The sequence below is a fragment of the Ostrea edulis genome, chromosome 5 (assembly GCF_947568905.1).
Source record: "Ostrea edulis chromosome 5, xbOstEdul1.1, whole genome shotgun sequence".
Taxonomy (NCBI): domain Eukaryota; kingdom Metazoa; phylum Mollusca; class Bivalvia; order Ostreida; family Ostreidae; genus Ostrea; species Ostrea edulis.
This window is the reverse complement of record NC_079168.1, coordinates 34916158-34929025: the sequence shown is the minus strand read 5'-3', so window position 1 is coordinate 34929025 and position 12868 is coordinate 34916158. Positions and strand designations below refer to the sequence as shown.

Sequence of the window (12868 nt, the reverse complement as noted above, 5' to 3'; positions counted from 1 at the left end):
GATATGTTAACGTTCACAAATGACTGTAAGAAAATTCTGGTTGCCAACGAAGGAAGACCAGGAAAGAATATCAACAACGTGTTCTCGGATCCGTTAGGATCTGTTACAATCATCGAGCGGGAGAGGAGTGGTGCTCCACCGTCAGAGAGGACAGTTCTCTTCACTGGTCAAAACCAAAGGTTGTTAACAAACATCTTTTGCGAGCAGCGATTTACACTAACTCAACGGATGTAAAGAGGAAAATAAAATGATCAATGCAAATGCTTGTAAATATCCTGAATTTACTGAACCGAAACAATTAACCATGCAAAAAGACCCACTTTAATAATTCTAGGTTTGATTTGCGGTTTCCCATTCGATACATTCCCCAGAACACATGGCCACCGAAGATCACTCCGACGTTTGAACAAGACGCTATGCCTGAGTATATTGCTGTTTCTCCTGACAACAAATACGCCTACATCATTTTACAGGTATTGCTAAATCTCATCATCTCATTGCATTATGTTATATCGTACAATACGTTTGGAGTCTGGAAACAATATATACACATTTTTAAAAATACATTTTTTCACCGTACTGCTTTTTATCCTGAACACAAGTTTTACAATGAAAGGTGAAGATAACGAACAGTGATCAATCTCATAACTCCTGTAAGCAATACAAAATAGAAAGTTGGGCGAACACGGACCCTTGGATATACCAAGGTGGGATCAGGTGCATAGGAGGAGTAAGAATCCCTTGTCGACCGGTGGCACCCACCGTGAGCCCTATTCTTGATCAGCTAAACGGAGTTTTCCGTGGTCAAAATTAGTGTGCCAAGAACGGCCGATAATCGGTAGGAAACAAGTCAAACAGCATTTGATCCAATGATAGGTTGTATTGGCAAAGTAAATTGTTATAACGACCATAGAATCTGCGAAATGCTGACTTTAAACGATACTGTTGAAACCCCTGCACCATCAACTTGTTTGTCGGTAGCCTGCCTCGTTTTCAAAACTGACCACACGCAGAACAAGCTCTTGTGTATCGAATCAGTTAAGAGATATAAACACCACATGCAGGTGATAATGGAGTATTGCTACATAAATATGGGAAGTTGACGATGGAGAAGCTGAAATCATCCCGTTTATAATAAAGTTGAGTTTTTAGTTTGCCGTTAGTATCTATTTTCAATAAAATATCTAAGTATGAATTAGAAGTGGACGACTCTGTGGTGTCTTTGATTTCGAGTTCACAGAGATATATCAAATCGACTTATGAATGAAACTTATTATTGTTCATAGACAAAACGTCATCGATATATCTAAATATCAAATTGAAGGCCACAGCAAGAGATGTTTTCTTCTCACGTAGAAGTGTTTGAATAAATTCTGCTTCATGTGAATATAAAAACAGGTCAGCTAACAAATGAGCACAATTCGTGTCCATGGGAATTCCAACAGACTATTGGAAGACCTGATCACCAAAGACCACGAAGATATTGTCAATGAGGAACTCTAGCATATTTTTTATTTCAACTTCAGAGTACTTGTGCGTGGAATCATAGTGGTGTTTAACAAAGTAATTTTTTGGATGACTGATCACTAGATATGAATATTTGCGTTTGCCATTTTTGTTGAAGAAGCAACTGTCTTCGATGTCAACAAGTTTAGTCTTTAATTTATCGTGAGGAATGGTCGTGTAAAGTGTTGAAAAGTCATACGTTTTGATATTGTTGATTTGAGAAAAGTTTTGCGATTTCAAGTTTACTAAAATTTCTTTAGAATTTTTTAGAATCCATATTTGATTTACACCACTTCTGACATATATAGTGGCACAGAACGTTTGAAGTTTCTCCTTCACAGCTATTAATATTTTCGTGAGGAGCAAAAATGTACTGTAAATCCATGGCATCTCAAATTAAAGTACTCATAATGTCACCAACATGGGAACAAAAATGATACCCATTACTATTTTGAATATCAGTAGACATTTTTATTAAGCTCATTAGTGCTTGTGTAGCGATTAGAAGTAGACACATTTTGATTAATCTTTGAGTGTACTTCTTATCTCCAATCCACAGTGTGTAGGGATTTGAGGTCAACTACCACTTATTCTAATGCGCATTTTTCTTAGATGTATACCTGATATGATTTGTGAATGAACCGAGTCCATTCTTATCTTGGAAACGTCATTTTAAAAAAAAAAAAATATATATATACAATATATACATAAAAGTCTCATTTTGCAAAGAACCATGTGTTATCCACATTCGAACAAGTTAGTATTATCTTTCAAACGAATCAACCTTTATTTACAAAAAGGAGGTAGGAGAAAAAACATGAATAAGGAGGGTGGAGGCAAACATGAATAACATCCTCGTTAAAGGATCGCCCCGACTCAGTCTAAAATGATGAATTCAGTTTGGTTAAGGAGAATCCAGTGCATTCTCGTATCCCGCTACGCATCTTATAGCCTTGTGGTTTAGGTGCTCGCTTGACAACGGGGAGATATCGGGTTCGATTCTTGATCCTGACATTTTTTTCAAACCGAAGGAAATGACTGTTTTTTCGCCGAGAGCTCGGCATTAGAAGCGAAAGTCACGGATTTCTCGGATATTACCCTGAAAGTGGAGGCCCCGTGTCGCTGTAGGCATTGGAATGATAAAGAATTATCAATGTTCCGGTTCTGATTGTCAAGCATGGGTCTAAATTTGTGGTATTTCACCTACAGCTGGTGACGTATTTGAGTGAAAAATTCTAGAATGGGATGTAAACGATATTTTACGACAGAATATTGAAATATACTGTATATTCTACAAGAGAATATCAAAATAATACTCCATTAATGACGTAATGTTCAAAGGTTTTCTTGTGACGTCATGCTTGAGGAATTTATCATCTCTGTAACATAATATCACTGATCAATTTCTAAAGTCATCAATTGGATAAATTAATTATACAGATACGAAGAATGTTGTATGCTAGTCTTTTACATAGGGATACGTAACCAATAGTGTTGAACTATTTGCACTTGTTAGGGAAAAACCGCACTTCCAACTTAGCTCGAAGCAACTTCAATAGTTCTTTTATTGTGTAGGTCGATGATCTTCTTGAAATATTCATGACTTTGTTAGCGTTTTTAAATAACTTGACGCAAACGAATTGTGACGCTTGCGTCGCGTCATGTATAGAAATGTCTTTAAATGCGACAGGGGATGCTTACTCCTCCCAGGCACCTGATCCCACCTCTGGTGTGTCCAGGGGTCCGTGTTTGCCCAACTATCTATTTTGTATTGCTTGTAGGAGTTATGAGATTTATCACTGTTCGTTATCTTCACCTTTCATGCACAAACATGACATTTTTATCTCAATTACGTCAACAACAAAAAATCCATGAAAAATCAACAGTTTTAATGGAAGTGTTTTAAAGCGTCTACATACACCGTTGAATGCAACATTCCCTCCAACCTTGGAGCTTCACGATGCATATCATAAAAAATGTTAAGATATCGGATATATTTAGAATAATGAGGATATTTCTTACAGGGGTTTGGACAGTCTCGTTTAAAGTTAGCATTTCGCAAATTTTATGGCCGTTGTACAAATTTAATTTACCAATACAATCTGTCATTGGGTAAAATGCTGCCTGACATATTTCATACCAATTATTTGTCCGTTCTTTACACATTGCTTTTGACTACGGATTGTTCCGTTTATCTGATCAAGATATAGGGCTCGTGGTGGGTGTGGCCGGTCGACAGGGGGTGCTTACTCCTCCTAGATACCTGATCCCAATTCTGGTATGGCCAGGGGTCTGTGTTTGTTCTACTCGTAACCTTGTATTCTTTACAGGAATCATGAGATTGGTCATTGTTCCTTATCTTCACATTTTCGAACTACCCGAGCGAAGAAATGAAACGAAGTATTGATATGTCTAAATTGAACAACTCGCCGATATTAGTCGGAACGAAAAACTAGATCTTCTAAACAAAGAACTAGTTCGTCCAAATGCAGAAAATAATTCACCAGAACGCATAATTGATTCGGTAGAACAAAAACAAAACAAAACACTATTTGATCCGAGAGAAGAGCTCGGTCCGAACGAGTTTTTTACACGGGTAACACGGCCCTTGTACGGCGTCGTAACGACCGGAAAAAATTACAAGTAAGTTTTGAAGAGATCCGTTCGATGTATTGAGGAAATTTTGGGACGAGCGGATCAGTTTGTGATGTACCCACAAACCAAGAAATGCAACTGAAGATCTCTTGTAACCGCTCTTAAAGTGATTACGTTTCTTCTGCAGAGGAACAATGCTGTGGCTACCATGTCCTTGTCAACGTATGAGATTCAGTCGATCACACCTATACCAAAGAAAGACTGGAGCAGCTACACCATAGATCCCAGCGACAGGGACGGAGGTAAATGTTGACCATCACAGAGACATATTATTATGTTATCCCGTGACGGGGCAGAGGTAGATATCAGCCATCAGAGATAGAACGAGACATTTTACGATATTAACATTTCAAAATCCTGTAAAAGTTTCTGAAGAAGGTTCGGGTATATATTTTTGTTACCCTGGGGTGCGTTTTACAAAAGAACTTACGACTTACGACCAACTTTACATACTGAAATTTTCAAGTTTATTGTAAGATCATTCACTCCAAATGCAATATATATTTTTAGAAATGTTGAAAATTAAGCCTTAGAAAAGTTTTACTTCGTTATTTCAAAGTAATAATTGTGTAATACAATTTAAGACTTGCGATTTTTCGTAAGTTGTTTTGTAAAACGGGCCCCTGGTCCGTCCGTATGTCTGTCACACATTCTTCTTCCTCAAACTCTTCTTTTATTTTAAGCAGTGACCAATTAGTCTTGTGGAATGTGATAGGTGGTGTCCTTTAGATGAGCAAGAAGGTTTCAGAATTTTCAATTTTACCCTGGTGCATACCGGTAATAGGGGGTCAAAGTGAGGTTTTTCTTTCTTTTTTTTTTTAAAAACTGGTACCAGAATTTCCCATTAATTTTACACAATGGCCAACTCATCTTTTAGAAGGTTATTGATGGTGTCCTATAGATGTGCAATAAGATTTCGGAATTTTCATTTTCACCCCGGGGGCTAAATGGGGGGTTGGAAACGACGCTTTTTTTTTTTTTTTTTTTTTTTTTACAAAAATCTGGTTCCTAGAATTCTTACGTTTTACACAGTTGGTAAATCATCTTTTGGAAGATGGTGGTGTCCTGTAGATGAGCAATAAGGCTTTGGAAATTTGATTTTCACCCTGGGGCCCAAATGGGGGTCAAAAAACGTCTCTTTGACAAAAAATGCTGGTTCCCAGAACTGATCTTTCATTTCATACAGTAGCCAAATCATCTGGAAGGTAATTGGTGGTGTCCTGTACATGTGCATTAAGTTTTTGGAATTTCATTTTCATCCTTAGGGCCAAAAGGGGGTAAAAAAACGACGTTTTTTCACACACCCCTGGTTTCCAGAACTCCTTTTACATTTAATTCAACAACCAAATCATCTTTCGGAAGATAATTGGTGGTGTCCTACAGATGTGCAGTAATTCTAACGGAGTCCCAATAATTGAAATTAGACACCCTCCCATTGTATGTGTTGCCATCTGACAATTTTTGTCTTCTTCTCAAGGCGTTCATCTTCGACAGTATCCATTCAAGAGCATACGTCAACCAGACAACGCCAAAGTGATGACCATCGGGCGCACCAGCTTCCTAATAACAGCAGACGAGGGGAAGACAACGGACTTCACTAATACCAATGACGGATTCACTTGGTCCGATCACAATTTGGCGGATGTCTTAGCCAGACGTAAAGCTATAGATATATCGCCTTCATAATCCTATCCAGACAGTCATTTTTATGTAAAGCCTTTATGATATTTATTCAGTTCCACTGTCTATTACTTCGACTTTAAACTTTTATCTGATGGAAAACCAAAATTATTAGTTCTACCTAAACATGAACAAGCGTATCGCCAAATGCAGATCGTCTGCATATCTTCATTCCAATGGAAATACAATAACATCGTCTATATCATTCATCCGAAAAGCCAATGACATCAATATTGCTTTATCCAGACTGATAGAAAATATCATAATAAATATTCCTTAATCCACATAGAAAGACGACAACTTCAAATAGTTGATGGACGTTTAGATTAATTCAGTATATTAATCATTGACTTTTAGACCTTATGAACACAAATATCAACTTCATGTATATTGTCTCTAAGAGTTACCAGTATTTAATGAACAACATTTTAGTTATAGTACCTAAAGTATAGTGAGTCAACACTTCAAACATTTATTGAATGTTTCTCTTAAGGGCTATTTGTAAGTAGACTGTTCTGAACTGTCTTCAGAAATTGTTCTTTCTATCTAAGAAATAATTTATCTGCCATTTCTTTAACGTAATGCATTCTGAAGTAACGTGTAACGTAATGTAATGCATTCTGAAGTAATGTGTAACGTAATGTAATGCATTCTGAAGTAACGTGTAATGTAATGTAATGCATTCTGAAGTAATGTGTAATGTAATGTAATGAATTCTGAAGTAATGTGTAACGTAATGTAATGCATTCTGAAGTAATGTGTAATGTAATGTAATGCATTCTGAAGTAACGTGTAATGTAATGTAATGAATTCTGAAGTAATGTGTAATGTAATGTAATGCATTCTGAAGTAATGTGTAATGTAATGTAATGTATTCTGAAGTAACGTGTAATGTAATGTAATATATTCTGAAGTAATGTGTAATGTAATGTAATGCATTCTGAAGTAATGTGTAACGTAATGTAATGCATTCTGAAGTAATGTAATGTAATGCATTCTGAAGTAATGTGTAATGTAATGTAATGCTTTCTGAAGTAATGTGTAATGTAATGTAATGAATTCTGAAGTAATGTGTAACGTAATGTAATATATTCTGAAGTAATGTAATGTAATGCATTCTGAAGTAATGTGTAATGTAATGTAATGCATTCTGAAGTAACGTGTAATGTAATGTAATGCATTCTGAAGTAATGTGTAACATAATGTAATATATTCTGAAGTAATGTGTAATGTAATGTAATGCATTCTGAAGTAATGTGTAATGTAATGTAATGCATTCTGAAGTAATGTGTAATGTAATGTAATGCATTCTGAAGTAATGTGTAATGTAATGTAATGAATTCTGAAGTAATGTGTAACGTAATGTAATGAATTCTGAAGTAATGTGTAACGTAATGTAATGCATTCTGAAGTAATGTAATGTAATGCATTCTGAAGTAATGTGTAATGTAATGTAATGAATTCTGAAGTAATGTGTAACGTAATGTAATATATTCTGAAGTAATGTGTAATGTAATGTAATACATTCTGAAGTAATGTGTAATGTAATGTATTACATTTTAAAATATAAGAGTAGTGGTAACGGTAATGTCAAATTTTCTAAATAGTGGTAATGTAATGCATTACATTGCTATGCAATTGACCCCAGGCCTGCGACAGACCCGAGTCGCTAGAATAGGCCAATCCGAAAACATGAGTTATCTTTCCTTGATCCGGAACGTAGTGCCCTTGCGTAACAGTAGTTTAAGACTTCCGGGTAGTATATTCGAGAAGCGTCATTATCAACAGTGCAGAAGACCGCAAAGATATTGCTGTATAATTTTACAGTAATCATGCCAACAAATATGTTAACGTTAATAAAAAATCCCAATGCATAAGTTTACTTCATACACGTGAAAATAACCAACTTTGCATGTAAAAATAATAGAAAATTAATTTTGTAAGTAGAGGAGGACCCCCCCCCCCTCCCCGATAGAATTTTCTATCATTAAAGTGATGTAATTTCCTACGGCGGGCCTGTCATGAGACGCAGTTAGATTATTCTAACTACCCTTCCCCCTCCCACTTTCCAGGATTTCACGTGTTTTATGACTGAAATTAGTATATATTATATATTGCATACATTTCATCAGGATCTTTAGCCCGTGTTTCAATAGTCAGATTTATAATAAAATATCAGAAGTTACTTGTTCAATATCAATGTAGTACATTCAGCGATAACAGTTCTACCACGATGAACGTCTAGGTATGTCGGACTGACACCTCTGGATTTTGAAAATGTCCATCTCTTTGATTGGCGAGTAAAATTTATCCCAGCCTGTATTTGTAAGTGAGAGTCCACTGACAGATTTCCAGCTGACTACTCACAAATTTTATACAGTTTCAAATACAAGTATAACCATAAAGAAATTCATCGTCACAAACCATCTTTATACTGACATTTACACATACAATTGTTTTGAAAATAAAATAACTTATAATTGAACGCCCTGAATTTATAGTCGACTAGAGTGTGTACCTGTAAATACAGCCATTTGGGGTAAAATATTTGGAGTTTTACTCAAATTATTTTGTAAATTTGTGGCGAAAAGGGGGATCTAAATCTGTCATTGCAATTTCTGTTATGACACGATACGTGCCTATATATAATCACTTACATTTCAAGGGGGCTAAAACGAATAAAAGAGGGAAGATACAGAGACGTCAAAAGCATTCTATTGGGGGTTAAACTTACCTTCCCCCAGAAAGTACATTTGAGAATATACCCCCCCCCCCCCGGATCACACAGGTCTATGAAAAATAATTTATATCAATCGAGCAATATTGAATAAAATTAATAAATTTTTTAATTTAATTACCTATTTTTCTGCATTTTAAACATATCAGTTGATATTTTAAAACAATTCCAGTCTCATGCTGCAGTGTACAAATTATATGATTTGCACACAGAATGAACACGTCCAGGTACTTTGGAGAAAGTTACCCAAACATTACGATCTGGTTTATTTTTGAAAGAATCGATTGGTAGTGGTGGAATAATTTTAGCGCTGATAAAACAATGAGAGCGTTGATTTCCTAATTTAATTGATTTTTTTTTTTGGAGAGGGGGGGGGGGGGGCATGTTATGCAAGATCTTTGCACGTGTCGATCCTCGTAAAAACTCGAGCTTTGAGTTGATGAGATACCATCATCTCTTGAGAATCAGAAGTTCTGTTCTGATTTCATACAAAATAATTATGTCAGTCTTTATTGGAGACATATGTAAACAAATGAATGTCTGCGTGATTTCCAATTCAGTTTTTAACCCCCCCCCCCCCAACCCCCGAAAAATCACAGCCGACTCGATCAAGAAATTAGTTTTTGTTTCCATTAACATTTTCTTACTCTCTCGTACAAATGATTTCAACTGTTTACGATTTTGAACAACACCCATACTAATATAACTCTAATATATGCGCAGCCTGAGTGTGTTACTACCCGGAAGTTGTCATATTCACACTAAATGTAAGAACACAAAGAGAGATAACTCACGTTTTCGGAAAGGCCTATAGACAGCAATCATACCTTCAGAAAGCGCTCCATATTGGGAGTGAGAGTCGCGGTTGGTGTAACACCGTCTCACGGTATGAGTTGGGGAGGCAGTGAGGCAGGCAGAGAATTTCTATATTGTATGATCTATGACTCCGGACGTTGTTGCTTATTTCGTCTTTCTTTTTCAGAGAACAAGTTTGATACATTGGTTATCAATAATGCTACGTTCATAGAGACCCTAAAACAGGACAATAAAGCAGGTGAGCAGGTCAATCTCGCTTTATGAGTTTATGATTATTATTTTTAAGATAGTTCTATAAACACTATATTATTGAACTGTGACGCTTTGTGCTAGCATACTTCATGAGCGCTTCATGGAGGGTATACTGATACTTCATGGAGAGTATGCTGATGCTTCATGGAGAGTATGCTTATACTTCATGAAGAGTATGCTGATGCTTCATGGAGAATATGCTGATACTTCATGAAGAGTATGCTGATGCTTCATGGAGAGTATACTGATACTTCATGGAGAGTATGTTGATGCTTCATGGAGAGTATACTGATACTTCATGGAGAGTATGCTGATGCTTCATGGAGAATATGCTGATACTTCAAGAAGAGTATGCTGATGCTTCATGGAGAGTATACTGATGCTTCATGGAGAGTATGCTGATACTTCATGGAGAGTATGCTGATGCTTCATGGAGAGTATGCTGATACTTCATGGAGAGTATGCTGATGCTTCCTGGAGAATATGCTGATACTTCATGGAGAGTATGCTGATGCTTCATGGAAAGTATACTGATACTTCATGGAGAGTATGCTGATGCTTCATGAAGAGTATGCTGATGCTTCATGGAGAGTATGCTGACGTAAAGCGTTGCTGTTGTTACTCTCGTGTATTTTCAAAAGTGAAATTCATTCTTTTTATTTTAATTTCATTTCTATCGGAAGATTCACAGCCATATTGAAATAGTGGTACTATATTTATCAAGATTAATACGCACAATTCTCACATTGAAATAATCGTGCTATATTCATCAACATTAATACGCACAATTCTCATTGAAATAGTCGTACTATATTTATCAAGATTAATACGCACAATTCTCACATTGAAATAGTCGTACTATGTTCATCAAGATTAACATGCACAATTCTCACATTGAAATAGTCGTACTATGTTCATCAAGATTAATACGCACAATTCTCACATTCAAGAGGAAATGACTATCATTTCAATGGGTAAATACATCGAAGATAAAAACATTGGAAATATAAATATCTAATGATATCATTGTGCTGATCATGCGAAAGAAGAAATCAACAGGTTTCAGAGAGCGTTTGCATATACATTGTACAACACTCGGATCAACTAATTGGAAAACGAATTTACATAATTTACAACGATTCTCTCATTCTAAAATAAAAATACCCCTCGTATGAAACGATGAACTCGCTATTACATTTAATTGGTTATATATTTTTTTCATTGGAAATTTCTAGTTTATTCCGACAAAGTGAGACCACTAAGATTGTACCAATATGTATATGGAAATCTCTTGCATAATTAACGGTAACATTCAAAATACGAAATGTTTTCTGAAATTTCGTATAAAAATTATCATATTCAGGCAGACTAACCTTGAGCACAATCGATGGTCTAAATTTATTCACGGGTAAAATGGATGAAGTCAATCATTTCGGTGGAAGAGGATTCTCCATTTGGAAAACCTCCGATATGTCACTGGTTTACGACTCGGGGGACGAAATCGAAAAAGAGTTAGCCAGCTCCATGAAACAGGTGTTCAACACAGACTGTGTCAGCAACACCATTACATATCAAGGCCCGGAGAACCTGAGGGATACACAGTCTGATAACTATGTAAGTGGCTTGTATATAGGTTACATGTATATGGAGGTATATAAATATTTTTTACATACTGATTTTGATTACGAATTACTCCATTTCCCGGATCGGGATAGAGGGCTCAGGGCGGGTGTCACTGGTCAACAGGGGGTACTTACTCCTCCCAGGCACCTGGTCCCACTTCTGGTGTGTCTAGAGGTCCGTATTTGCCCTACGCTCAATCTTGTATTCTCTATGGGATTTATGAGATGGATCACTGTTCGTTTAGGTATCTCCACTTTTCATCAATTATCTGAATTTATATTTCTCAAACAATGAAATCATAGATACAGATATATGTGGGAGCTCCTCACAACCGATAAAGGATCATTTATTAGACAAAAGATAGTTCTAAAGGCGAAATATTGCAAGTCAAAGGTGTTACCTAACACAAAAGAAAGGCAAAAATAACACGAAACAATGGCGTAAACAGTTCCTGGTCACATGTCTTGTTGCATCAGCTCTCAGAGATTCAAAATAAAACAATCGAACATGTTTGGGGTTCGAAAGAAGTTTTTATTGATTTAAGAAAAGTTCACTTTCCAAACCTCTCTTGAATATATATCATCCAAATGTATTTTCAGGGCCCAAAAGTCGGCTCCTTGGACTACATCAATGACAATGGTGATCAATTTATTGTGGTTGGCAGTGAGACAACAGGCACCGTCTTTCTCTACTCTGTGAATACCACCACAGGAGTCCCCAAGCCTCGGTTTGAAACGGCTTACAGGGTCGGAGACACAGATTTTGTGTGGAGCGAGCTGTATGATTTGGGGACTGCTGGAGACGCTGGATTATCCGCTGTCGGGTAGGTTTGTTAATTAATTTACTGTCGGGTAGGATTGTTAATTGATTTACCGGATAACAGAAAAGATTCCGGATTAATTGGTGTTGTCAAGTACAATGTATGTAAAATTAGTGCAATGAAAAGCCACCGTTGAAAAAATTTATGCTTGCATAACAAAACTAAGAAAGAGATACGCTGTTAGCAGATGATTTTGAAAGGCAGATACAGAGAGAATGCAAAAACACTATACGTCTTCTTATAATTCAATCATACACTAGTAAAGCTATTGGGCAGACTAAATGAATGGTGCTGCTTACTCCAGATAATCTGAATGCTAGTAACCTTTTTCTCTTTACTTTACAGGTTCATAGGAAAAGATTACAATGCTCTAAACAAAACACTGATATATTCGATAGGACAATATTCCGGGTCTGTGACAATATTCCAGATCGAAAACTTGTAACATACATTAAAACTATGACTTCAAATACAGACCTGTGCTTTAAAGCTGTGAGAATAAATGATACTCAACTTTATGAACTTTGATGATTTTTAAAGTGTTGCTTTTTATATATCTTTCTCATGTTGTATTCCATTAATTGTTTATTTAGCGTTTCTTAATTCCGTAATACTGAATTTTGATACATCCAAAATGAAAAGGTCAAGATAAGGAACAGTGATAAAAATGAAAAGGTGATGATAAGGAACAGAGATCAATCTCAGAACTCCTATACGGAATGCAAAATTAAGAGTTGTGCAAATACGGACCCCTGGACACACCAGAGGCGGGACTAGAT

At 36.2% G+C, this 12868-nt stretch overlaps 1 protein-coding gene across 1 annotated transcript in view; it reads left to right on the top strand.

Moving 5' to 3' along the window:
* The window catches only part of LOC125652652 (mesenchyme-specific cell surface glycoprotein-like), a 16529-nt gene extending 3922 nt beyond the window's left edge, over window positions 1-12607 (top strand). The window contains exons 4-11 of the mRNA XM_048881993.2: window positions 1-179; window positions 335-473; window positions 4289-4403; window positions 5639-5818; window positions 9561-9632; window positions 11010-11260; window positions 11869-12092; window positions 12435-12607. The exon at window positions 1-179 is cut by the window's left edge and continues 14 nt beyond it. Of these exons, the coding sequence (XP_048737950.1) occupies window positions 1-179; window positions 335-473; window positions 4289-4403; window positions 5639-5818; window positions 9561-9632; window positions 11010-11260; window positions 11869-12092; window positions 12435-12534 (1260 nt within the window). The 3' untranslated portion in view covers window positions 12535-12607. The remainder of the gene's footprint in view (window positions 180-334; window positions 474-4288; window positions 4404-5638; window positions 5819-9560; window positions 9633-11009; window positions 11261-11868; window positions 12093-12434) is intronic.
* The last annotated feature ends 261 nt before the right edge of the window (window positions 12608-12868 follow it).